This window comes from Corythoichthys intestinalis, chromosome 7, assembly GCF_030265065.1.
Source record: "Corythoichthys intestinalis isolate RoL2023-P3 chromosome 7, ASM3026506v1, whole genome shotgun sequence".
NCBI classification, from domain to species: Eukaryota; Metazoa; Chordata; class Actinopteri; order Syngnathiformes; family Syngnathidae; genus Corythoichthys; species Corythoichthys intestinalis.
In genome coordinates, this window is record NC_080401.1 from 5,043,897 (window position 1) to 5,067,595 (window position 23,699).

Sequence of the window (23,699 nt, forward strand, 5' to 3'; positions counted from 1 at the left end):
GTCGTCCTGGTCCCTTTGCAGAAAAACGGCCCCAAAGCATGATGTTTCCACCCCCATGCTTCACAGTGGGTATGGTGCAATTCAGTATTCTTTTTCCTCCAAACAAGAGAACCTGTGTTTCTACCAAAAAGTTTTTTGGTTTAATCTGACCATAAAACATTCTCCCAGGCCTCTTCTGGATCATCCAAATGCTCTCTAGCGAACCGCAGACGGGTCTGGATGTGTACTGGCTTTAGCAGGGGAACACGTCTGGCAGTGCAGGATTTGAGTCCGTTGCGGCGCATTGTGTTACTGATAGTAGCCTTTGTTACTGTGGTCCCAGCTCTCTGTAGGTCATTCACTAGGTCCCCCCAGTGTGGTTCTGGGATTTTTGCTCCCCGTTCTTGTTATCATTTTGACGCCACGGGTTGAGGAAGGAGTTGAAAGTCCGTGTTGCCCAACGACAGCCCCAAAACATCACTGCTTTAGAGGAGATCTGCATGGAGGAATGGGCCAAAATACCAGCAACAGTGTGTGAAAAGCTTGTGAATAGTTACAGAAAACGTTTGACCTCCGTTATTGTCAACAAAGGGTACATATCAAAGTATTGAGATGAACTTTTGGTATAGACCAAATACTCATTTTCCACCGTGATTTGCAAATAAATTCTTTAAAAATCAAACAAAGTGATTTTCTGTTTTTTTTTTTTTTCCCCACATTCTGTCTCTCATGGCTGAGGTTTAGCCATGTTGAAAATTACAGGCCTCTCTAATATTTTCAAGTGGGGGAACTTGCACAATTAGTGGTTGACTAAATACTTATTTGCCCCACTGTATATCACACCTGAAATAGTATAACACATTAAATATTTGAAGCCCTTTGTTTGACAGGTCTTTAAAACTTGTTGTAGTTCACTGTCTCAAATATTACAAATGCTGCGAAAAACAATGTGCGTCACTGCTGACGAAACATTGATAAATTAACTTTTTTCAGGTTTGGCGAGCTCTGGGACACTGGAAATATGGCTCCACACGCTAAGCAAAATGATATCTCACTGTGCGTTTGTGTGGAAATGTTGTTCATGAATAACATAAAAAACTATTCACATTCTCACCGAAACTAGTAAAACTCTTTACGTGGCTTTAACAATCTGCCCTACTCCTTGAAAGAGGACAAGTCGCTGTTTTCTTGTGCAGCAATGAAAAATAAATGCATTGGGGCTTTGGACTTTATTAAATATGCTTGCTGGAGTCTACCTGCTTTTCACTTCCTGACAACATTTACGTCAGACTATGTGGCTCCTCCTGTTTTGCGCTTGCCGCTTTTCACAATAGGCTGTCGCTAGTGTGAAACAGCCTGAACTGTAACTCGGGAACGAGATTAAACTCTCCTTGTTTCCAACGAAGCTATTAAAGCCCTTTTCACGTTTGCTATAATCCTCCTTGACATTGGATTAATACTCTCCTATGAACAAATTGCCTTGCTGATAAGCGTGCGCCAAACTACTCTAAAGTTAGTTGTGATTTGTTTTTTGTTGCTGTAGCCGTTTATTTTGTTGTTGTTCTTAATGTCCATGTTTTTTTGGTTTGAAGATTCTGAATTTTGCACTGATCATTAAACCTGACATTTTCTGTTTCTTCTGTGATAGAGCACCTGCAACAGCAGCGCAGGTGATCAAGAACTTATTTTGCGAATCAAGGCCCTGGAGCTGGAGAACAAAAGCTTGAATAGAGGTATGTCAATGTATTACATTTTGTCAAATAAAGTGCAATATTCATGTTTATTATTTAAAATATTTGGATATATTTGGAGTATAATAAAGGTGACATTTTAAGAGAATTTTTGAAAGCTTGCAGTAATCATGATCCCTATTTTATAGAGTAAATTGAGCTGGACTTTAACAAGCAAGCGAGTCTCACTAAAGCAGTGAGTGGCATATAAAAAAATGTTTATGAATGAGATATGCTGATTTTTATTAATGTGTATTATGGATATTGTGGAACTAATGGTTTAGAATAGAAATACTTAACAACATAACCTGTTTTGGAGGATTAGCACAGACTTGTCCACTATATCAATTGCAAGTGACCGGTAGAGCTCAAGGAGGGTGTCAGTTGATTGCGCCCTCGTCAGTCACCCGACCTCCATAGCGTATCTGGTTTTGATTGACATACATGACAGCAAGTCAGACCTCATTAGTTTCACTAGGCAATAAAAGTGTTGGCACTGCATGATAATAGTAGGTGATGATATAACATTTGCTGCATATACAGGAAGTACTCAAGGTACAAACGATTTACGCTAGCAACGTACCCAATTTCCGCACAAATTAGACTTCATTGTTAAAGTTGAAATTTACGTCCAGATCAGAGGTTGCGCTAGACTTTTTCGTTGTCTGTCATTTTGACTGACAGGGTCATAAAAATCCGGTCGTAATCTATTTTTACCCGTCACTTAAATTTTTAAAATTACTATATCTTTATGCAGTCACTATAGACCCTACTCACGTGACGTCACAGCCACGCCCCCGCGCCATGTTGTCCGTATACTCGTCATGTTAATGCATTAGCGCTTCGTAAATTCCTCCTATTATGGCGTGTTTTTCTGCTCGTTCACATTAATAATCAAAATGGTGAAGTCGTGTGTGGCGGTCGGTGGCAAAAACAGAGAAGATAGACGGAGAGACTTGAAGTTTTACCATATTCCGAGAGACCCGGGGAAGAGACCGAGATTGATTGCTGCAATTCGACGAGAAAACTGGGCTCCAAACGACTACCACAGATTATGTAGTAGTCATTTTATATCTGGTAAGATGCATTTAATATATATTTAGAGGGTTTTGGGCTGACAACCACAATTAAGATCATTGCTAGGCTAATCGCCGATAACATACACTCAGACGTTGTGAATGAACTACCTGAAAATATATAATTATAAGGGGATAAGCAGACAGTTGTCATACAATTAATTTACAATTTCACTATTGAGGTCAAAAGCCAAAAAATAAATTCAACTAGGGACAATCTGGAGTAGTGCTATCGCACTTCATATTTATTACATATTATATATGTATGTAGTGAGAGTGCTATCGCTAAACCATATAAACATTAAAAGCCCTAGCTCTATTGACAAATGACATGAAATACATTAGACTTGACAGTGGATGTTAGCAAGAACAAAAGATTTTGAATTGAAAATTTCGTAACTCAGCTTGTACGAGGACCCGTTTCACCCAACCAGCAACGTAGCATTTATAAGCCTCCAAGCTCTTAAAGTTTTTCAAACTTTCGTGAGAATAGGCTGATTTTGTGTGGACAAGATAGTTGTAAATATCAGGGTCAGGCAAAGATGGCGAACAGCGGGTCGAAAAACATCGATTTTGGCATCAAATACAGATCTGGCGAATGGATAAACTGAAGCTTTTCCACGTAACGCCTTTTATGCAACGCATCCAATGAGTTTACAGCGTCAGAAAACAACGGGGCTTCCATGAATTGCTCTATAACTTGCACGACTAATTGAAAACAATGAGAATAGGTCTAAAAAATAGGTACAATATGGCGGCCGGAAACAGCTACACGCCCATTTTGTGACGTAGGTGAGTAGGGTCTATATGTATATACACAATAATACAATAATACTTTATAATATAAAGTAACTAACTAACATTAGTGCAGTCATGGATTACAGTAAGCAGGCCAGTACTGTGTTTCCATATATATTTTTATTATATTATGAATAATAATATGAATATTATTATATTATTACAGGATATAAATATATATATATTATTATATATTTATATATATATATTTTTTAATATACATATTATATATATATATATATATTATATATATAATGTAATTATATTATATTTTATTATTATTAAATGTATTAGGATCATGGAAGGTCCCACTTGGGGGAAGAAAAAAAAAATATATATATATATATATATATAATTACAGGTTATATATATACATATATATATATATATATATATATATATATATATATATTTTTTCTTCCCCCAAGTGGGACCTTCCACTAATACAGTGCCTTGCAAAAGTATTCGGCCCCCTTGAATCTTGCAACCTTTCGCCACATTTCAGGCTTCAAACATAAAGATATGAAATTTAATTTTTTTGTCAAGAATCAACAACAAGTGGGACACAATCGTGAAGTGGAACAACATTTATTGGATAATTTAAACTTTTTTAACAAATAAAAAACTGAAAAGTGGGGCGTGCAATATTATTCGGCCCCTTTACTTTCAGTGCAGCAAACTCACTCCAGAAGTTCAGTGAGGATCTCTGAATGATCCAATGTTGTCCTAAATGACCGATGATGATAAATAGAATCCACCTGTGTGTAATCAAGTCTCCGTATAAATGCACCTGCTCTGTGATAGTCTCAGGGTTCTGTTTAAAGTGCAGAGAGCATTATGAAAACCAAGGAACACACCAGGCAGGTCCGAGATACTGTTGTGGAGAGGTTTAAAGCCGGATTTGGATACAAAAAGATTTCCCAAGCTTTAAACATCTCAAGGAGCACTGTGCAAGCCATCATATTGAAATGGAAGGAGCATCAGACCACTGCAAATCTACCAAGACCCGGCCGTCCTTCCAGACGTTCTTCTCAAACAAGGAGAAAACTGATCAGAGATGCAGCCAAGAGGCCCATGATCACTCTGGATGAACTTCAGAGATCTACAGCTGAGGTGAGAGAGTCTGTCCATAGGACAACAATCAGTCGTACACTGCACAAATCTGGCCTTTATGGAAGAGTGGCAAGAAGAAAGCCATTTCTCAAAGATATCCATAAAAAGTCTCGTTTAAAGTTTGCCACAAGCCACCTGGGAGACACACCAAACATGTGGAAGAAGGTGCTCTGGTCAGATGAAATCAAAATTGAACTTTTTGGCCACAATGCAAAACGATATGTTTGGCGTAAAAGCAACACAGCTCATCACCCTGAACACACCATCCCCACTGTCAAACGTGGTGGCAGCATCATGGTTTGGGCCTGCTTTTCTTCAGCAGGGACAGGGAAGATGGTTAAAATTGACGGGAAGATGGATGCAGCCAAATACAGGAACATTCTGGAAGAAAACCTGTTGGTATCTGCACAAGACCTGAGACTGGGACGGAGATTTATCTTCCAACAGGACAATGATCCAAAACATATAGCCAAATCTACAATGGAATGGTTCAAAAATAAACATATCCAGGTGTTAGAATGGCCAAGTCAAAGTCCAGACCTGAATCCAATCGAGAATCTGTGGAAAGAGCTGAAGACTGCTGTTCACAAACACTCTCCATCCAACCTCACTGAGCTCGAGCTGTTTTGCAAGGAAGAATGGACAAGAATGTCAGTCTCTCGATGTGCAAAACTGATAGAAACATACCCCAAGCGACTTGCAGCTGTAATTGGAGCAAAAGGTGGCGCTACAAAGTATTAACGCAAGGGGGCTGAATAATTTTGCACGCCCCACTTTTCAGTTTTTTATTTGTTAAAAAAGTTTAAATTATCCAATAAATTTTGTTCCACTTCACGATTGTGTCCCACTTGTTGTTGATTCTTGAAAAAAAATTAAAATTTTATATCTTTATGTTTGAAGCCTGAAATGTGGCAAAAGGTTGCAAGGTTCAAGGGGGCCGAATACTTTTGCAAGGCACTGTATATATATTGTGTAATATATATATATATATATAATGTAATGATATTATTATTAAATGTAATAGGATCATCCGTGCACAGTATATATATAATATATATATATATAATGTAATGATATTATTATTAAATGTAATAGGATCATGGAAGGTCTTACTTGGGGGAAGAAGAAATAAAATATATATATTTATATCCTGTAATAATATAATAATATTCATATCATATTATTATATATAAATATATATATATATATGTTTTTTTTTTTTTTTAAATTTCAACTGCTCGGCGCAGTGAGGAGTGAACCGGCGATTCACTTGATTCGTTGTCATCCTTCACTGCATCAGTCCCTCTTTTTTCACCTCTTTTATCAACACCATCGTCGTTTTGGGGCTTTTTGAAGAAACTTCGGACACTCAGTTGCCTTGACATTTTTCCGAGTAAGGCCAACGACGACATGCATCAAGAGAGACAATAGCTAATTAATATGCTCACTCGCCACCCTGTGGTCTAGGGTGTGAATTGCAACCTGTCAAAATGACAGATGGACTTCAGTTTTTTCCGCCACCGTTCTAAAAAAACGGTCAACGACGGAAAATATTCGGTTAACGCGACCCCTGGTCCAGATACATACTTGACATATATATAAAAAAAAAAAAAAACTTTAAAATAAAAAAAGATGCCGTACTTACTCACTATATGCTACCCGGTCATACCAGCCAAAACTAAGACTGAGAGACTCTTTCTTTCCAAGAGCTGTCACGGCACTTAAGTTTGCACTGAAATGTCACTGTTATTGCATTGCTAATGCCACAACATTATCAAATGCATCTCACTAAGTAATATTTTCTCAGACATCTGTCTCAATCTGGGTACTGCAATATTTGCACAGTTACATTAGCATTTTTGCACTGCTATATCAATGCACAAACTGTCATCACATCAAGTCAGCCTCCTAGGCTGAGTACTGTAAATTCTCATACACACTTATATTACCACTACATCACCACTTGTTGCTAGTCACTAATTCATTTTATTAGAAATCTGTGTACACCGTAACCTGTGTTCATCAGGCGTAGTGTACTTTTGTTTATGTGGTGCACGTTATGGCGAAGCTGTAAATTTCGTAGTACTCTTTACAATGTCAATAAAGGATTTCTACTCTACTTACCATTACTGCTGAGTGGTGGGTTGAGAGGTAGTTTTCAATGGTTTATTTGCAACCAAAAGCACAGAACACGCCTACTGTGAACAGCATTTACACATTCCCTCTCTCACTCCAGTCAGACACGGTGTGTTTAGGGACGGCTCAGAAAACACAAAACTCAACAGATCAACATTGAAACCTGAAGCATGCATGCAATCCGATTCCTTACATCAGTGGTCTCCAACCCGGTCCTCAAAGCCCTGCTGCTGGTGCTAAATTTCATTCCAACCAAACATATGACAACACTTTTTCACCAATCTGATGTTTTACAAGTGCAATCAATTGATTGCTGTCAGGTGCTGCTTGTTTTAGCAGAATCTTCTCTGGTTCAACTATCTGTGCTGGGTTTGGCAGGTACAAAAACCATGACCCACAGCGGGCCTTTGAGGACCGGGTTGGAGATCACTGCGTTACATTACTGTCCTTATTTTTATGTCACATTAAGGTTTTGCAGACTTCAACTGTTGACGACGTAAGGTCTGGGTCAACACAAAACTGCATCTGTTGATGAGCAAAAGCATTTTGCGTGACGATTTAACTTTTGTTTGAAGGCAGCATATTTGTACCAATGTTAGTTGGTGCCCCTTCCTTTTCTCTGATCAACGTATGATAATCTTTTAATTAGAGCTGAACAATGTTAGAAAAAACTGACATTGTGACTTTTTGGGTTTTGCAGTATATTACGATATTAAAACTAGAAAAATTTTCACCAGATGACTTGAATAGGTCTACAGTCTAAAACAAAAGTCGAAACGTTGTAGGTCGAGGACATCGTAACAAGAAGACTCCCTGTACATGAAAAATGGCACAGCAATGTCAGACCCGTCACGATGGGGGTGTCTGTGTGCATGCCTACCCCATGCAAAGGCACAGAGCTGCCACTGTCAACTTGAATTAGATGAATTGGACTTGACTAAGTCACAACCCTTTTGTTTGTAAAATAAAACAAAGAAGTGCTACACGCCGTTTTAAAACCAGTTTAAATCTTCTGCTGCTGTGTTCTTGTGATTCTGCCTCCCGTGTGAACTTGTATGGTAAAATCTCCTCGGAATCATATTCTTCATGGCTTACTTACTCATATGACCCACTTTGAATTTCGTATTCCAACCCATTGCACGAAAGTCAACGAGTCTTGTCTGTTTCCCACGGAGTCATATGTCCTCTGACAGTTCCTTGACTTTCATTACGTCATTGCTTTCAACTTTGCTGATGCAAACCATTCCAATAATTGTTTTTGTTGTACAATTTAAATAATTATGGATCTGTGTGAGTCTTGATAATTTATTTTTGAATACTCTATAACGAAATTCAATCATTCAGTTAGTGTGTAAAAAAATCGTGATAGTGGGATTAAGGCTAGATTCATATCGCAGGTCTTTATGCACAAATCTGATTTTTTTTTCATGTTTTTCTGACTAGAGTGAGGCATTAATTTGACGGTCTGAACGGTACAGGTCGCATGAAAGTGGACCATTTCAAATCCAATCCGGGTTACTTTTGTATTTTGTTAAAATCCGATCTGGGCCACATTTTTCCAGAATGTGGCTGCGGTCTGAACTGTCAAGTCTCTCAAATTGGAATTTATGCAGAAATTTTGTCAGCAAAGAGCGAGAGGCACGGAGGACGGCAGCGATGTAGCTGCACAGTAGCGTTAGCGCCTAGCTTGAACTCTGGTTTTTGGGAAGATGCGAGCTTAACAACAGTCAGAAAAAAAATAAAATGGGGGTGGTTAAGCCTGAGAATGCTCTGTTTTCTTTCTGTATGGTAAATGAGCAGTACTGTATTTCAGTATTGCTTACATGGCCGAGAGTCGGGGCAAACTGACCGTGTGCGTGCATGCAGGGCGCGCACACATACGGTGCATGCGTTCTATCAATCCATATAAACTTTGAAGATAAGACTAAATGGGGATTACTTATGTCTGTTATTTGTGCCCTCTCTTTGGAAATCAAAATGGCTTCACCCTAGAATGATGCAGAGCCAGCATGTGTGGTCATTTGTTTTGATGCTTCTGTGCATGCAGGTCAGTTTGCTCAGCGCGTGTCTGACTGCAAGTTAATGCGCATGTGTAATATTTGAACGTGCTCAACGGACAAAGGCGGTCTGAACGGGCACGCCAAAAAAAACAGATATGACAAAAAATCGGAATTGTGCATTTAGACCTGCGGTATCAACCTAGCTTTGGACTAATAGTTGGTGACAGGCCACACTTGCATCTAAATAGTTTGTCAAAATGCAAGGAGAATTATGCTCCTCCTCGTAGCTCCTGATCTGACCTGTGGAGTTTTGTAGAAGGGAAAAGTTGTAGGAGAGAAGTTGTACCTAATCAGTACTTGCTATTCGGTGCAAGTCGAACAGTATGAAGGTTAACTTTACAGCTGTGTATATAACATACGTGAGATACGTTAGGGTAGGAAAGATTGTTTGAAAACGTAACAGCTGTAATGGTAGAAGTGGGTCGGGTAGCCTAAAATTTTACTCAAGAGAAGTGTTAACTTCAACATAATGACTGAAGTGGAAGTAAAAGTAGTCATTAAAAATTTTGTCAAGTACAAGTAAAAAAAGTATTTGCTGAAAAGAATACTCAACTAATGACTAACTGCTTACAATGTGTGATGTTTTTTAAATAAATGTATCATCTATATGAATGTTATATTGTTTTACAACTTAGTACATGAACATATTAGGCCAAAAAAGAACACAAAAATCATCTAATTCCGACTACAAAAATCAATAGAAAAATGAAACCTCAACTGTCCAAAGAGCATGAGTGCACTCAAGTAGACAAAGTATACAGTATAGCCTACAATTAAAATAAAATCTGATTGGTATAATGGAGTCATGTGATTATTGTTGTGACATCTTATTGGTGAAAATGGTAGTCACAGTGCTCGCAATAAAATGGAGTCAAATCTAATATGTAAAATATAGAGGGAAAATGTAACCACTCTAGTGTTGCCCAAAGTAACTGAGTAAGAGTAGTGTTACAAATCTACTCAAGTAAAAGAAGTATGGCATGGTAAAACTACTTACAAGTACATTTTCCCCCAAAGGTTACTCAAGTAAATATAACTTCAAGTAAATGTAATGCATTACTACCTACCTACCTCTGTGTAACAATAGCACATCAGTAGGGCCTTGTGTTTTGCCAAAATGTCATTTAATACAAGTTGCGAGCTAGGTTGTAAATTTTGGTCAAGTTGTATGAATATAAAGTTATTCTACAGGTTTACAATGTTCCTGATGGGCTTTCAACCCTGCTTCTGTCTTTAGTGGTGGAGGACCTGAGAGCATCACTTTCTAAGCTTGAATGTCGAGTAAGAGTTTTGGAGAAATCCCCTGCAGCTGAAGCTCCAGCTCCCACTCCTTCAGTCCCCTACACAAATGTGAGTATGCACAGACATTTTTATTTCAACATGAGTGCCTTGTAAGGAATATCTCTACTATGTATTTAGGGAACAACCATCCAACAGAACAGCCGTCCTGCAGAACAGGAGGTGGATGAGGACGATGACGTAGACTTGTTTGGTAGCGACGATGATGAAGAGGCAGAGAAACTTAAAGAGCAGAGGTTGAAAGATTACGCAGAGAGAAAAGCCAAAAAGCCCACAGTCATCGCAAAGTCATCCATCCTATTGGATGTCAAACCTGTAAGAAATCTCCATTGCATGCTTTTCTCTTATAATCAACTCTGAAGGTTTTTTACCTTTTTGGGGGCTGGCTCAATGTGTCCTTCTCATTTGTTTTAAGTGGGATGACGAAACAGACATGGCGAAGCTGGAGGAGTGTGTGCGCTCAGTGCAAGCCGACGGTCTGTTATGGGGGATGTCAAAACTGGTTCCTGTGGGTTACGGTATCAAAAAGCTTCAGATCTCGTGTGTAGTGGAAGATGACAAGGTTGGGACGGATTTGTTGGAAGAAGAGATCACCAAATTTGAAGATTATGTAAGTCTACTTTTTGTGAAAACAACCTTTACAAGAATACATACAGCTGTACATGAACAGTTGCCAGAAAATCGATGTCGACCCTTTTACCGAATGCTGGGCTCATACAACAAATTTCACGGTTTCAAACTAAAAACTGTAAGTCGGAAATAATTTTTCCAGTCTTGAGTCTTGTGCTCATATTTCTTTCCCTCTTCTTTGCCCTAAGAAAATAGCAAAAGTTTGATATTGGCGCTGGGCAATTATTCAATTTCAATATATATTATGATATTTTCAATAACAAAATGTGCAAAACTTTGTTCACAAATAAAACTCCAGAACAAATACTGGAAAGCATTCTCGAGGATGTTCAGTGGTATGCAAAAGTTTGTGCACCCCTGATCATTTTTAGGATTTTTTTTTTTTTGTTAATCACTGATTGTTTGGAACAAAAAAAATCTGTTACATATTTCATAAAGCACACAAACACAGTAATATTTGAAAAGTGAAAGTTTATTGGATAAACAAAGTGTGTAATAATTATTTAAACAAAAATAGAGAAATTAGACAACCTTTAGTACTAATTTTTGGAACTCAGATTATTCAACATTGTTTAGGAGAAGGATACAAAAACCTGTCACAGGAATTTCAGCCGTCATTTTCCACTGTACGGAACATAGTAAAGAAATGGCAGACCACAGGCACAGTTCAAGTTGAGGTCCGGAGTGGCAGGCTAAGTAAAATCTCTGATAAACTAAGGCGAAGGATAATGAGAAGAGTCAAACTGAACCCACAGACCAGCTCCAGAGACCTACATAAAAAGCATAAAAAGAGGCAGTATTCATGGCGTATGAAGGACACAGCATTCCAAGACAAACACTTGCCACTACCCACAGTAAAATTTGGTGGTGGTTCCATCATGTTATGGGGTTGTTTTTCCAGCACAGCTACCGGCAAGCTTGTTAAAGTTAATTGCCACATGGATTCTAGTCAATACCAACAGATTCTTTCAAACAATGTTCCAGAGTCTGTGACAAAGTGTTAGTTTGTACAGGGGCTGGATATTTCAACAAGAAAATGACCCTGAATACTGCTCCAGATCTACTATGGCATTGATGCAGAGGAACAAGTGCAAAGTTCTAGAATGGCTAGCTCTGTCCCAGACATGAATATTATTGAAAATCCGTGTTCTGATTTGAAGCGGGCTGTCCATGCTCAGCAGCCGTCAATCCTTCCTGAGCTGGAAATGTTTTGTAATTTAATAATGACATTTTTGTTAAAGCTTATTAATTCACAAAAAAACATTTTGGAACACCTAAATTCTTTATTAACGTATAAATAAATAACATAAATATCAATAATAAATCACAAACAATGAGGTCAAATGCTGCTGGCATTAACTGGTGCAAAAAAATGTAAACGGAAACACTGTGACTTCACCTTTTTAACAGGAGTCAAAACAATTCTTACTCTTTTTGCGGTATGTCATTGTCTATATTGTTCTAAATGTTAAAATGAATTGCAATGTCCCGGACAATCATTTTCAGAATACTTTGTGTGAGTTCAGATGCTCTTTCCGGTGTGCATTCCGCATTTTTTGGGGAGGGGAAAAACTGTTCAACTTTTGTTTTTTTTAACCACAAGATAACGCAGAGGGCACACTGAAATATTACCACAATTATTTTGAATGAAAGGCACACATACCCAGAGTAACAAAAAATTAAGTATATAGTATTAATTTTATAGTATACTACTATATGTAAAACTTTATAATATTAAATAACTAACATTAGTGCAGTCATGGATTACAGTAAGCAGGCCAGTGGTGTTTCCATATATTTTTTTTGTTATATTATGTATATACAGGATATATGTATATTCCCTAAGTGGGAGCTTCCATGATCCTAATAAATTTAATAACAATTTTAAAAAATATATAATTATATAAATTATTTTATGGGTTCGTCTGGGTTCGTCCGATTTCCTCCTCGGGAAGGCGGCGGCGTGCATAAAAACACCGAGAGGCGTCGGATGGCTCTTTAAGGCTACTTTTATTGACCAAAACAAAAACGTGGGGGTTGAATCACTCAACTCGGCGCTACCCGCTCACTTTTCCAACTCGCCGATCTCGCTCCCGCTCTCTCGCTCGCTCGCCCACTTTCTTCCTCTTTGCTCAATCTGACAACGCCGGTCACATTGAAATAACAGCGGCCCCCTTGGGGGTGCCAGTAACAACCGCTTGTATCGCGAGCGCCTGCCATTCTAAACTTTATCCGCATGTAATTTTTTTTAACCCGTCATTACCCGTCAACGGTATGTTTTGCCCGTCGACGCATTTACGTCATCGATGACGTCGACAACGTCGACTAGTCGGGATAGCTCCAATCCAGACCCTCATCAGAAGCTATAGGAAGCATTAAGAGGCTATTATTTCTGCAAAAGGGGCTCTAATAAATATTGAAAATGTGTTTCTCTCGCGGTGCCTAAATTTATGCACCAGCCTATTTTTTATTCAAATAATTATTAAGCCCTTACTGTTTCATTTCACTTCTCAAATATTACTGTGTCCATCTACTATATAATATATTTAATTGAATTTTTGTTCCAAACAATCACTGATTTACAAAGGAAAATCTTCCAAATTATCAGGGGTGCCCAAACTTTTGCATACCACTTTCGGCATTTCCTCTCAACCTATCACAGACTAGCTAATATGCTAATTTGATTATATCATTAACTCTTTAAGGTCCAGGACCATTTTGTCCGATTTTGGCTACCTTTTGATGTTTACTTTCTATTTGAAAGAATTGTTCATAATGGCCTGGTCGGGTCCCTTTTTTTCAGGACGACATAACCGTCATGTGCAAACTGATTTTTTTTTTCTTCATCCCCACTCTGACCAATTATAGAGATCAACATTTTAGGCCCATTAAAGACAAAAAAAAAATCCTAAATTTGTTATATTCATGTCCTGCTGAAAACCAACACACTGTTTTGAAGCTTGATAATTTTTATTCAAATTGTTAGGAAGAACATTCAACAGAAAAAAATGAGACTGAATAGTTTTATATTTGATAATTCAACAGAAACTCGTATGGTCATAGGCGTTTTGGCCATAATACATACACTAGTCAAAGCAGGTTATTTTCAGTAAAACATGTTTTGGGAAAAATAATTTTTATTGCGCGTTGTAATCTGAATAATACGGCATTTCTTTCAAATTAATCCAAGTGCCTTCCTCTTGTTTCAGGTTCAGAGTGTCGACGTTGCCGCTTTCAACAAGATTTAAATTGTCGTCTGATGCTGTTCATCACCACGCCTTGTTTTATTGTCATTTAATAAAAGACTTGCACTGACTGTGCTCGTCTCTTATTTTTAAAGGGTGCAACTGTTCTACTTTCTCAGATCCAATGCAACCAAATCCCATAAGAAGTTGAAATACTGCATAGCAACATTTAAGAATCAAACAAAAAGAAGTACAAAACCTGGTCAGTCCTAGTTTGGGGCCTTAAACAACAGGTTGCAAATGTATTCATTACCCATGAACAAAACTGAGCTGCGTGGAATTGAAATATCCAGTTTTATCTTGCGAAGCCTAAATGTTTCTTTTACGCAATGGCCTCAATCATCTTCCTTTTTACATATAGTAAATAGTCTCTCCATATTTTATGTCAATATTACAGTGAAGTGATGCCAGTGCTAGACTGTGCTGTCAAAGTAAAGGTCCCTGATCTGAGAATGATTTAAATAAATAAATGAAAAAGGTGGGGGGGGGATCAAAAGAACCCGTTATGGGGGACAGTGTACTGTAAAGTATTTGTACTAATAAATCACTTCAAAATAAAACTAAAAATTGGCTTACTTGACAGATTTCAAAGATTGATTAAAAAAAAACAAAAAAAAACTATCAAACCAGTGGCGGTTTTATGGTGGGGCCACAGGGGCACCGGCCCTACGTCTAATTTTAATGGTCCCTGAAGTGCCCCGTTCCCATTTTAGCACAAAGCATGGCAGTCGGTGAATCTGTTTTCTAGTTGTTTCCAGAGTATGTTAAATATTAATGTTGCTTTTCGTGGTGATCAATAAAGTGATTTATTGTTCCATGTATTCTATCCTTACTTGCACACAATATAATTTTAATATGAATTACAAATTTTACTAGTTTATCTTTGCATGACTGTGTTAAGCAAAGATTTTTTTACTGCCACATGCTGGATAATCTGCGTACTGACTTGTTGACCAAAACAAACACAGAACTAAGAGCCCAGTGGCCTACGAACCGAGTTCAACCTCCCCAGAAGTAATCCAGTTTACCATCGGGTAACCGGAGTTGACAAAACCTGGTTGTCTAGTTTGTGGTCAATCGGTACTACGACGCTGATTATGAGGTTGATTAGTCGAACCTGTGTCAACCCAGTCAGAGTTACTGCGCGTTCACATAAAAGGGGGCGGTGACCAGAGTCAAACACTACTTGTGACGATGGCACGGGCACCTTACTTCACGGAGGAGGAATGCGCGATGATCATGCGGAATTATGAGGAATTAAAATCCACCCTCACCGCGAAATCCAACACCGCTTCGGCGAATAGAGCGCAACGGGTCTGTTGACAGCGAATTTACAGATCGTGTGATTTGTGAATGCGTCAATATGCCAGTTTACTTATGTCCATGAAAAGAAATGAAGCCTGCTGTCAGGACAATAAAATAAAATTTGGTACATTAACAGTAAGAAATAATTGTCACGCATCACCACACGAAACAGGATGATTGTATGTTTAGTCCCCTTGACTGTACGAATACGTATGTTCTTTTTTTTTTAGTTTGGGCCTAAAAAATCCGAGTCCGATCAATAAACTTGATTTGCAGGCCCGAGCCCGACCCCCCCCCCCAAAAAAAAAAAAAAAAAAAAATTATGTTATATTTGTGAGGACTCAGGAGAAGAAGGAAATGCGGGGATGCCATGCGTTGTTGCGTAAATAAAAGCCCGTCTTTTGTAGCGATTTTCACAGTTAAACAAGACTGTAAGATGCATATTCAATAAACATTTATATCTTTTATATTTGTGCGTCTGTCCTATCAGTGGATTTGACATTTAATTTAATCTCCTCCAGTTGGCAGAAAAAAACGCAAGTTTTCTCAATGTTTAAATAGTCTACATATTTCTATGATTATTATAAATGCATCAATTTGAAGCGTTTCCATACCCCACTCCGAATCGCACGGCAGTGTTCTTACGCAGATATTCAGCATCACCGATGGAATACATATATTGTCCCTGGCGAAAGAGCGCACGGACAGGCACACACAAGCTGCGCGGTTGTGAGGGCCTGACTCGGCGGGTTACATTAGTGACGTCTGCCTAGATCAGTTGGCACAGGTAAAGAATTCCCTCAGCTGAAAATCTATATTTTTCATGGAGAACATCTTCCGGGTACGCCAGCGGATTCTGGCGGTCACGAAATACCCGTGCCCTCCGGAGAGAGCCCCTCACAATCCGCGCCCCAATGTCGTATGGGTCGTCCAAGTACGCTGTCATTGTCAGGAGGACACGTCCGCGGAGGAGTGCTGTTTAAATAGAGCGTGGTTAATTGGAATCCTGATGTTAAGCAAGATCTAACTCTTGACACGACCAGGTTTGGCGTGTGGCGTGTGTTGCCATGGCAACACTTCTCGGTTCCAACATATCCGCCTTTCGTAGTCTCGCATAGCCGCGAACTTACGTCGCACGTGATAAAGTTACTCTCGAAGTTAACCTGCTAAGCCAGAAAACCGGCTTCGTAGTATAGGCCACAGATAGCAGACCGACGTTGAAAAGATGTTGGCTCAGCAATCTACTGTCGATCTTATATCGTTGAATCGTCACTTTTGCACCCTCAATTAATGTTGTTTCAACGTTGAAATCCTTACAAAACCTAAATGTCATTTCGATTAATAATGATATTGGAACAACGCTGAATCAATGTTATGTTTTCGACCAAAACGCCTGCTCATCCATAATTCAATGAATTTTCAATCATATTTCCTGGTCAATCGTAAATAAACTATTTGTCAACACTAGTTCAACTATAAAAGTTAACCCAACCATCGCCTGACTTACCATAAACAACGTTGTTCAACGTCACTTGACATCGAAAATTTCAATGTCAACCATACTGACGATTGTGATGGAAAATCAACGTTTATTCAATGTTGATCTGCTGTCTGGGATGGCACCGACACTTGGCCTCTGAAGGTTACATGTGGGCCCTTCTTGCCCCCAGTTTCAGAAAAATCCTAGGACCACCACTGACTCGAGCAAAAGTTATAAAAATATGATTTTCGGAATAAAAGGACTCCGGAAATGTCTAATGAAACTGTCATTTTAACCATTAAAAAAACTACAAAAAGGAAAAAAGAAAGGATTGAGTAGGAAAAATAACATCCAAGCATTAGTTTAGCTCTGTCAGACATTTGACCAACCCAGAACATAAACTAAAGGATTTTCATGAAAATTTGGTGTTTCATTTAAAAATAATAGTTACCCAAGAACTTTTTTGGGGGGAGGTGGGTTAATCTCACTGTCTTCTCATTAAAAAAAAAACGTTGCATTTATAAATGACTTTGAAGTTGGAAAATTAGACTGTCACTTGCCCTGATTAACCAGTTCAAGAAAAGTTTTTTTTTTTTTTTTTCCAAATGTTTTTATTACATACATTTAGGTCTCAAACGTGCGGCCTAGGGGCATATTTCAGTCCATGGGACCATAGGCTATAGGGAGTGCCCGAAAAATGTAATTGCATGTAATTTACCTTCCTATAAATGAATGAATTTAAGATATAGACCTAGCCGGTAAAATGTTGTCTATAAAAGTTGTAAATCTATAAAGCAAACAAAAATGAATTAACAAGAATCCTATAGTAAATACTAAAGTATTTTATAATGGGTCAAAATTATTTTTCAAACAGATCATGTGACTAGCACCACAGTTTTTTCTGTCTTACGCAGTGGAGAAGTAGACGCCGCATCCATTTTGACTGAATACTCCAACTAAGAACATTTATAATAATTAGTTGAAAATGAGCGTTTTTTTGTTGTTGTTGTTGTTTTTTTCCCCCCATCATTTTTTAAGGGTTAACGTCATTAGTGGAGCAAACTAAAACTCCGCTCAACATTTTGGCGGTGCTCTCTGGTGTTCAATCCTTGGTTCTCGCTCATTGGTTGTTGTCGCTTTTGAAAGCTTAGGTTTTGTAAAAATTAGGTATATCCATCTTGCCTCTTCTGTCCTCAGGTGTTTTTTTTGGGGGGGGGCTTAGACTTCATAATATATTGACATGATTCTGGGCGCAAGGCCGATCAAGTGCAAATATTTTCAAAACCAAAGCTACTACCGACCTAATACCAAAACAGCTACCTACCTTAGCCATATATGAGTCTCCATGAGCAGCAGCATCAAAGAATTCAAAATCCCAATTATTTTTATATAACAAAACTTAAAATTGTTATAAAATTCTCAGATTTTACACTAGATACACAAAAATCAACAAATGCAGAGATAATCACCAATATTTTTAGGATCAATAGCAAAATTTAACATACAAGTTTTTGCCCAAAACCGCAAAATTTTTTTCAACAGCTAATCAATCACTCAATTTTCACACCAGAAACTTTATACTTGAGAAAAACATTAAGAATAAATTATAAATCATTTATAAATAGATTATTAATCAATTCTTAATGCAATCACAACTTATTAAAGAATAACCCTTTATTGTTATAATACAGTTGTATAGTTAGTTATATAGTTGTTTTGTGAATGAGGCTAGCGGCTGTCTGACGTAAACTTTTCTGGTGGAAATTATTGTTAATAAATGCTTAAATTCACGAATTCTTCATAGATATGGACGTAAAACAGTCTCGATTCTTGGTTAAAAGCAAAGAAACCATGCAGTTAGCGTTTATTTTACGTAAATATGGCGAACTATGATACCAATGCAGTAGCGGCTGATTACTCTCATTGATTTTTTTCATAACGTTTAAAAATGCATGCATGCTATGAAAAATAAAATGATTACCTTGAATCCTTGAACAAATCACTCCTGAGACAATTCTTCCTGTTTGTATGTGGTACAGCTTTCGTACTTCTTCAAAAATCCAGGCTTAAATCCCACTTGGGCATGAGCGTGTGCTGTCTTCGAATGACTACTACTAAATGAAGCTCAGTCCCCTATTGTAAGGCGTGTAGCAAAGAATGACTTAAGTGTTAGGTCAATAGATTTTTCAAGTCTTTTTCGGGCTAAGCAAAGCAAATGAAAGTCTCTAAGGTGCTAGTCACATGATCTGTTTGAAAAATAATTTTGACTCATTATAAAAAAAAAAAAATGTTCATTTCATTCATTTTTATTGTTTAATTGCTTTACAACTTTTAAAGACAACATTTTACCAGCAAAGTCATAATTTTAAATTCATATATTGGAAAGTCAATTACGTGCAATGACATTTTAGACTAGAGACCCGGGCCCCCTTAATCTTCGCGTATGGTTAAGAGATTATTAACAAGTTTATATTTATTGTGTATTTTAAGATAACTTGTGTGCAAATACTGCAATTTAGATTTTCCACTAAAATCCAGACATTTAAGTTTTCAAAATGTTTCGTAGTTTTTCGAAAACAAAGGTTTAAGTCGAACATTGTATCACCTGAACCAATACACGTGAAAGTTAATATAAGGCAGTTCAGACTTATTTTGCATTTAATATTTAGCCTATCACTTAATTAGGTTCATATTGGCGGGAAAAGTAGCCCTGACCCCCTTCCAGCCTGGCTTTTTTATGTCTCTGGGTCAGAAGTGGGGTCTTCCTGGGTATCCTACCATGGAGTCCCTTTTCATTCAGACGCCGACGGATAGTACGGGTTGACACTGTTGTACCATCAGACTGCAGGACAGCTTGAAGTTGTCTGGATGTTAGTCGGGATTTCTTATCCACCATCCGCACAATTTTTCGTTGAAATCTCTCATAAATTTTTCTTCTCCGTCCACATTTAGGGAGGTTAGCCACAGTGCCATGGGCTTTACACTTATTGATGACACTGCACACGGCAAATACAGGAACATTCAGGTCTTTGGTGATGGACTTGTAGCCATGAGATTGGCCATGCTTCTTCACACTTTTGCTTCTGAAGTCCTCACAGTTCTTTGGTCTTCTTTTCGCCATGCTCAATGTGGTACACACAAGGACACAGCACAGAGGTTGAGTCAACTTCAATCCATTTTAACTGGCTGCAAGTGTGATTTTGTAATGTGCCACAGGCAGGGGTGAAAGTGGTTAGAATTTCTTACCGGAACTCCCTGACGTGAAGGTCGCCACAGAACCAGACTTTATTTATTTATTTATTTTGGGGGGGGCGGGGGGTTCAAATGACTGAAATGCAAAGAAAACGGTTTTGGTCAGTTGTTTCTATAACACATACAAAAACTGATTTTCATTCCAAATTGTTGTTTTTCAATGATTGCAAAATAAAAGTTAACAAAAACAGCAATGACCCCAACCTCCATCTCCTAATTTTTATTTTCCCTCATTTCCTCACATACTAAATGCCAAATTTTAACTACTTAAGAACATACGATGTATATTAAAATTGAAGTAAATGTAAACATTTACTTTTTGCTGTTTTTTAATAATATAGATATATGTAACAAATTCAGAAAATTAAGTACAAATGACTTATATTATGCAGAGTAATAAGGAATATATTTTGAACATCGTGCAAACATTGACTTTTTTTAAATCATAAGGAAATGAATAAGTAGCCTAACGTAAATGAACAAATGTAAGTCCAAAGTGCACATTGACAGCTAAGATGTTCTCAACCTCCCCATCAGAGAAAATAAAACTAAATATGATAAATAAGCCTCCTTAACTCTTGCCTTGTTCTTATTGCCCTTTTTTTGTTGCATCAATTCAACACTTTTTTTTTTTTGCCATTTCAGAAAACATGCACATTTGAACCAATCAGAGCTAACTATCTCTGGTGATCACATTTCAGTATGTCAGCCAATTGAACGGATAAATGAGTCCAGGCGTTTTGCTCTGCATTTTGCATTCGCACATTGATGTGACTCGTCATCGTCAGACTCGGAAAACTGCAGCAGCTGGGGAAACCTCCATGCTGTCCGTGCGTGGAATAAAATAATAAATATCGGAGGAAACGTATTACGCTACACAAGCCCTTTATTATGCTTGTTGTTAACACTTGTGTATGTCAATCTGATGTTGGTAGATTGTTTTCTTCTTGAAGATAAAAGGTATGTGTGGCAGCTTTGTATTTTATTATTTTTTTTACATAGCGTTTTGACTATTGCTGTCATATTTTCGTAATCAAAGCACTGTATACCGGAACAGTGTTCCGGCACTGAATCTTATACCGGAACTGCGTTCCTGACCGTTCTGGCCCACTTTCACCCTTGGCCACAGGTACGTAACAGGTGCCGTTAACTACACAAATTAGAGAAGCATCACATGATTTTTCAAAGGGTGCCAATACTTTTGTCCTGCCAATTTTGGGAGTTTTGTGTAAAATGATGATTTTTTTTTTCATTCTGTGTTTTTTCAAGCAAAAGAAATATTAATATTATTATTAATTAATTATTATTAATTATTAATACTATAAATAAATATTACTACCAAAGCATTTGTAATTGCAATCATTTTCTGGGAGAAATTGAGCATTATCTGACAGAATTGCAGAGGTGCCAATACTTTTGGCCAGCACTGTACATGCATCTTATGCTTGTTGAGCTGAGACCAAACCTACGCCCTTGAAAATAACCTACGGGGCGGAGCTTTTCTGGGTGCAACAAATACGGTTGCCAAAATGCGAAAGTCTTTCGTTCGCCCTAAAGATGAACAAGAGGATGTGTTGTTTTTGCATGTTTACATTAAGGAGGGAATTTGCCGAACCTACATGAGCGAATCATAGACTGGTTTAGTCCGTTCAAGTTCATGGAAGGCAGTCGGGAAAACTTCAAGTCCCAGAGATCCCCAGCATCAGTGGACTTGGAACGAGAGTTTGAATAACATGGCAGCGCCTTCTAGCAGCACATGCGAGAACATGGAGAGGTCAATACTGGAGCGGGTGCCACCGCTGCTGACGGACCTCTACCAGTTCACCATGGCTTATGCATATTGGCGTGCCGGGCGGCACCAGGAGCATTCCGTGTTCGAACTCTTTTTCAGGGAAAACCCATTTTGTGGCTGCTTCACGCTGTTCGCCGGGCTGAACGATTGCCTCCTGTTTCTGCAAAGTTTTCGCTTCACAGACAAAGGTGAGGAACTTTTTCCAGTTATTGGGAATAATGGAGGAAGGCTGGATGTTAATGTTCCATTCACACCACTGCTTCCAAAACTGCAATCCCGGTGTGGTTGCGCAACACGTCACCGAGCGTTCCGCGTGACCGTGGGAGTCTGTCAAATGGGGGGGCCTGAATTCCTAACTCAACGAGGCTCACATTTTAATGTTCTCTGGCGAACAGTGGTCGTTTGTTCGATTTTGGACTGTGCAATAGCTCATAATCGTGCTCAAAATGGGGGATCAGTACAAGGAGTGGGAACCTCTTGGTACCTTACGATACGATTTGCGATACAAAGCTCACGATAACGATGCGGTGATATATTGGTCAGGAAATCTTAAGATATTCTACAACTAATAAACACAAAAACAAGCTTCTGCTGTGATTTGGAATGAGTTTATCACTAGTAGATGTCCAATCCATTTGAACTAAGAGGGTGGCAGCGAATGAACGAATGTTTATTCGCTGCCATCCCTCCCACTTCAGACGGATTGAACGTCTATGGCCATCAGTGACAGCCAATGCTAGGCAATGAGGTAATTTTGGGCCATTTACCTGTTGAATTTCAGTCAATTCCTGTTAATTTTGGGGTATTTTATGGGTCACTTCCTGTTTATTTTTGAGTTACAGAACAGGAAGTGACCTGGGAATCACCCAAATGAATAGGCTGTGATTCAAACTCAACAGGAAATGACCCGTAAATGCCCTAAAATGAACAGCAAGTGCCCTGAAAATTGGACTAAATGACTGTGAATGCGCTCTGGTTTTGAATGAACAAACGTTTCCCAGTCTAAATGGATTGGGCGTCGAGCACCGTCAATAGAGCCTTAGAGTTAACTGAGAAACCGATATGGTGAAAGATTTTGATAGTTCCTTTCTTATTTTATTTTAGTTTTTTAAAAATGTTGACACCTTTTTAAAACGATGTCTCGATTCTTGACAGGAGTATATCGATAACCTTTTGGGATACAAAGTATCACGATATATCACCATTTCGATATTTTGTGACACCCCTAATCAGTACAGCACTGCTAAAGATGTTGCTACTAAAGTTGATTCTAATACACGGAGTGAAAAACATTCGAGTGATGGAAAATGGAGAAATATTTTTTGCGACAAGGCATAAGGCATTAAAGCGCACAACATCCCCTTCCCCTTTCGAATACCGGATAAGTACTTCGCAATGGAGAATCAAGCTGCGTTATAATATCAATGTTGCATTTCAATCAGAAACTAGAAAATGCACTTTCTGAAGAAGTTTTGTGGGAAGCTTTGCTGTGCTGGTCGGTATAGTTGTAGTGCAAGTACACTTGCTTTTAGTACTAGTCCATGCAAGTACAAATTTCACGTGCAACTACATGCAAGTGCACGTACTTACAATACTAGTACATGTATTTGTAGTACAATGACACACAGTACAAATACACGCACTTGTAATACAAGTAAAGATAGTACAAGTACACACAAGCACATGTATTTGCAATACTAGTACAAGTATTTGTAGTACAGGTACACACACTTTTAGAACGAGCATACACTTGTAGTACAAGTAAAGGTACTTGTTCTACAAGCACACACACATATCGTAGTAC

At 38.3% G+C, this 23,699-nt stretch overlaps 2 protein-coding genes across 4 annotated transcripts in view; both read left to right on the top strand.

The window, feature by feature from the left end:
- LOC130919124 (uncharacterized) overlaps positions 1-14,137 on the top strand; it is a 44,760-nt gene extending 30,623 nt beyond the window's left edge. For both annotated transcript variants that reach the window (XM_057841571.1, XM_057841572.1), the window contains exons 5-9: positions 1,628-1,712; positions 10,130-10,242; positions 10,312-10,506; positions 10,607-10,801; positions 14,031-14,137. In XM_057841571.1, the coding sequence (XP_057697554.1) occupies positions 1,628-1,712; positions 10,130-10,242; positions 10,312-10,506; positions 10,607-10,801; positions 14,031-14,069 (627 nt within the window). In that variant the 3' untranslated portion in view covers positions 14,070-14,137. The remainder of the gene's footprint in view (positions 1-1,627; positions 1,713-10,129; positions 10,243-10,311; positions 10,507-10,606; positions 10,802-14,030) is intronic.
- A 7,411-nt stretch (positions 14,138-21,548) lies between these two features.
- naprt (nicotinate phosphoribosyltransferase) overlaps positions 21,549-23,699 on the top strand; it is a 36,490-nt gene continuing 34,339 nt past the window's right edge. Inside the window, exon 1 of one of the 2 annotated variants that reach the window (XM_057841322.1) lies at positions 21,549-22,083. In XM_057841322.1, coding sequence (XP_057697305.1) covers positions 21,837-22,083 — 247 coding nt within the window. In that variant the 5' untranslated portion in view covers positions 21,549-21,836. The remainder of the gene's footprint in view (positions 22,084-23,699) is intronic. The other variant, XM_057841321.1, reaches the window with a different exon arrangement.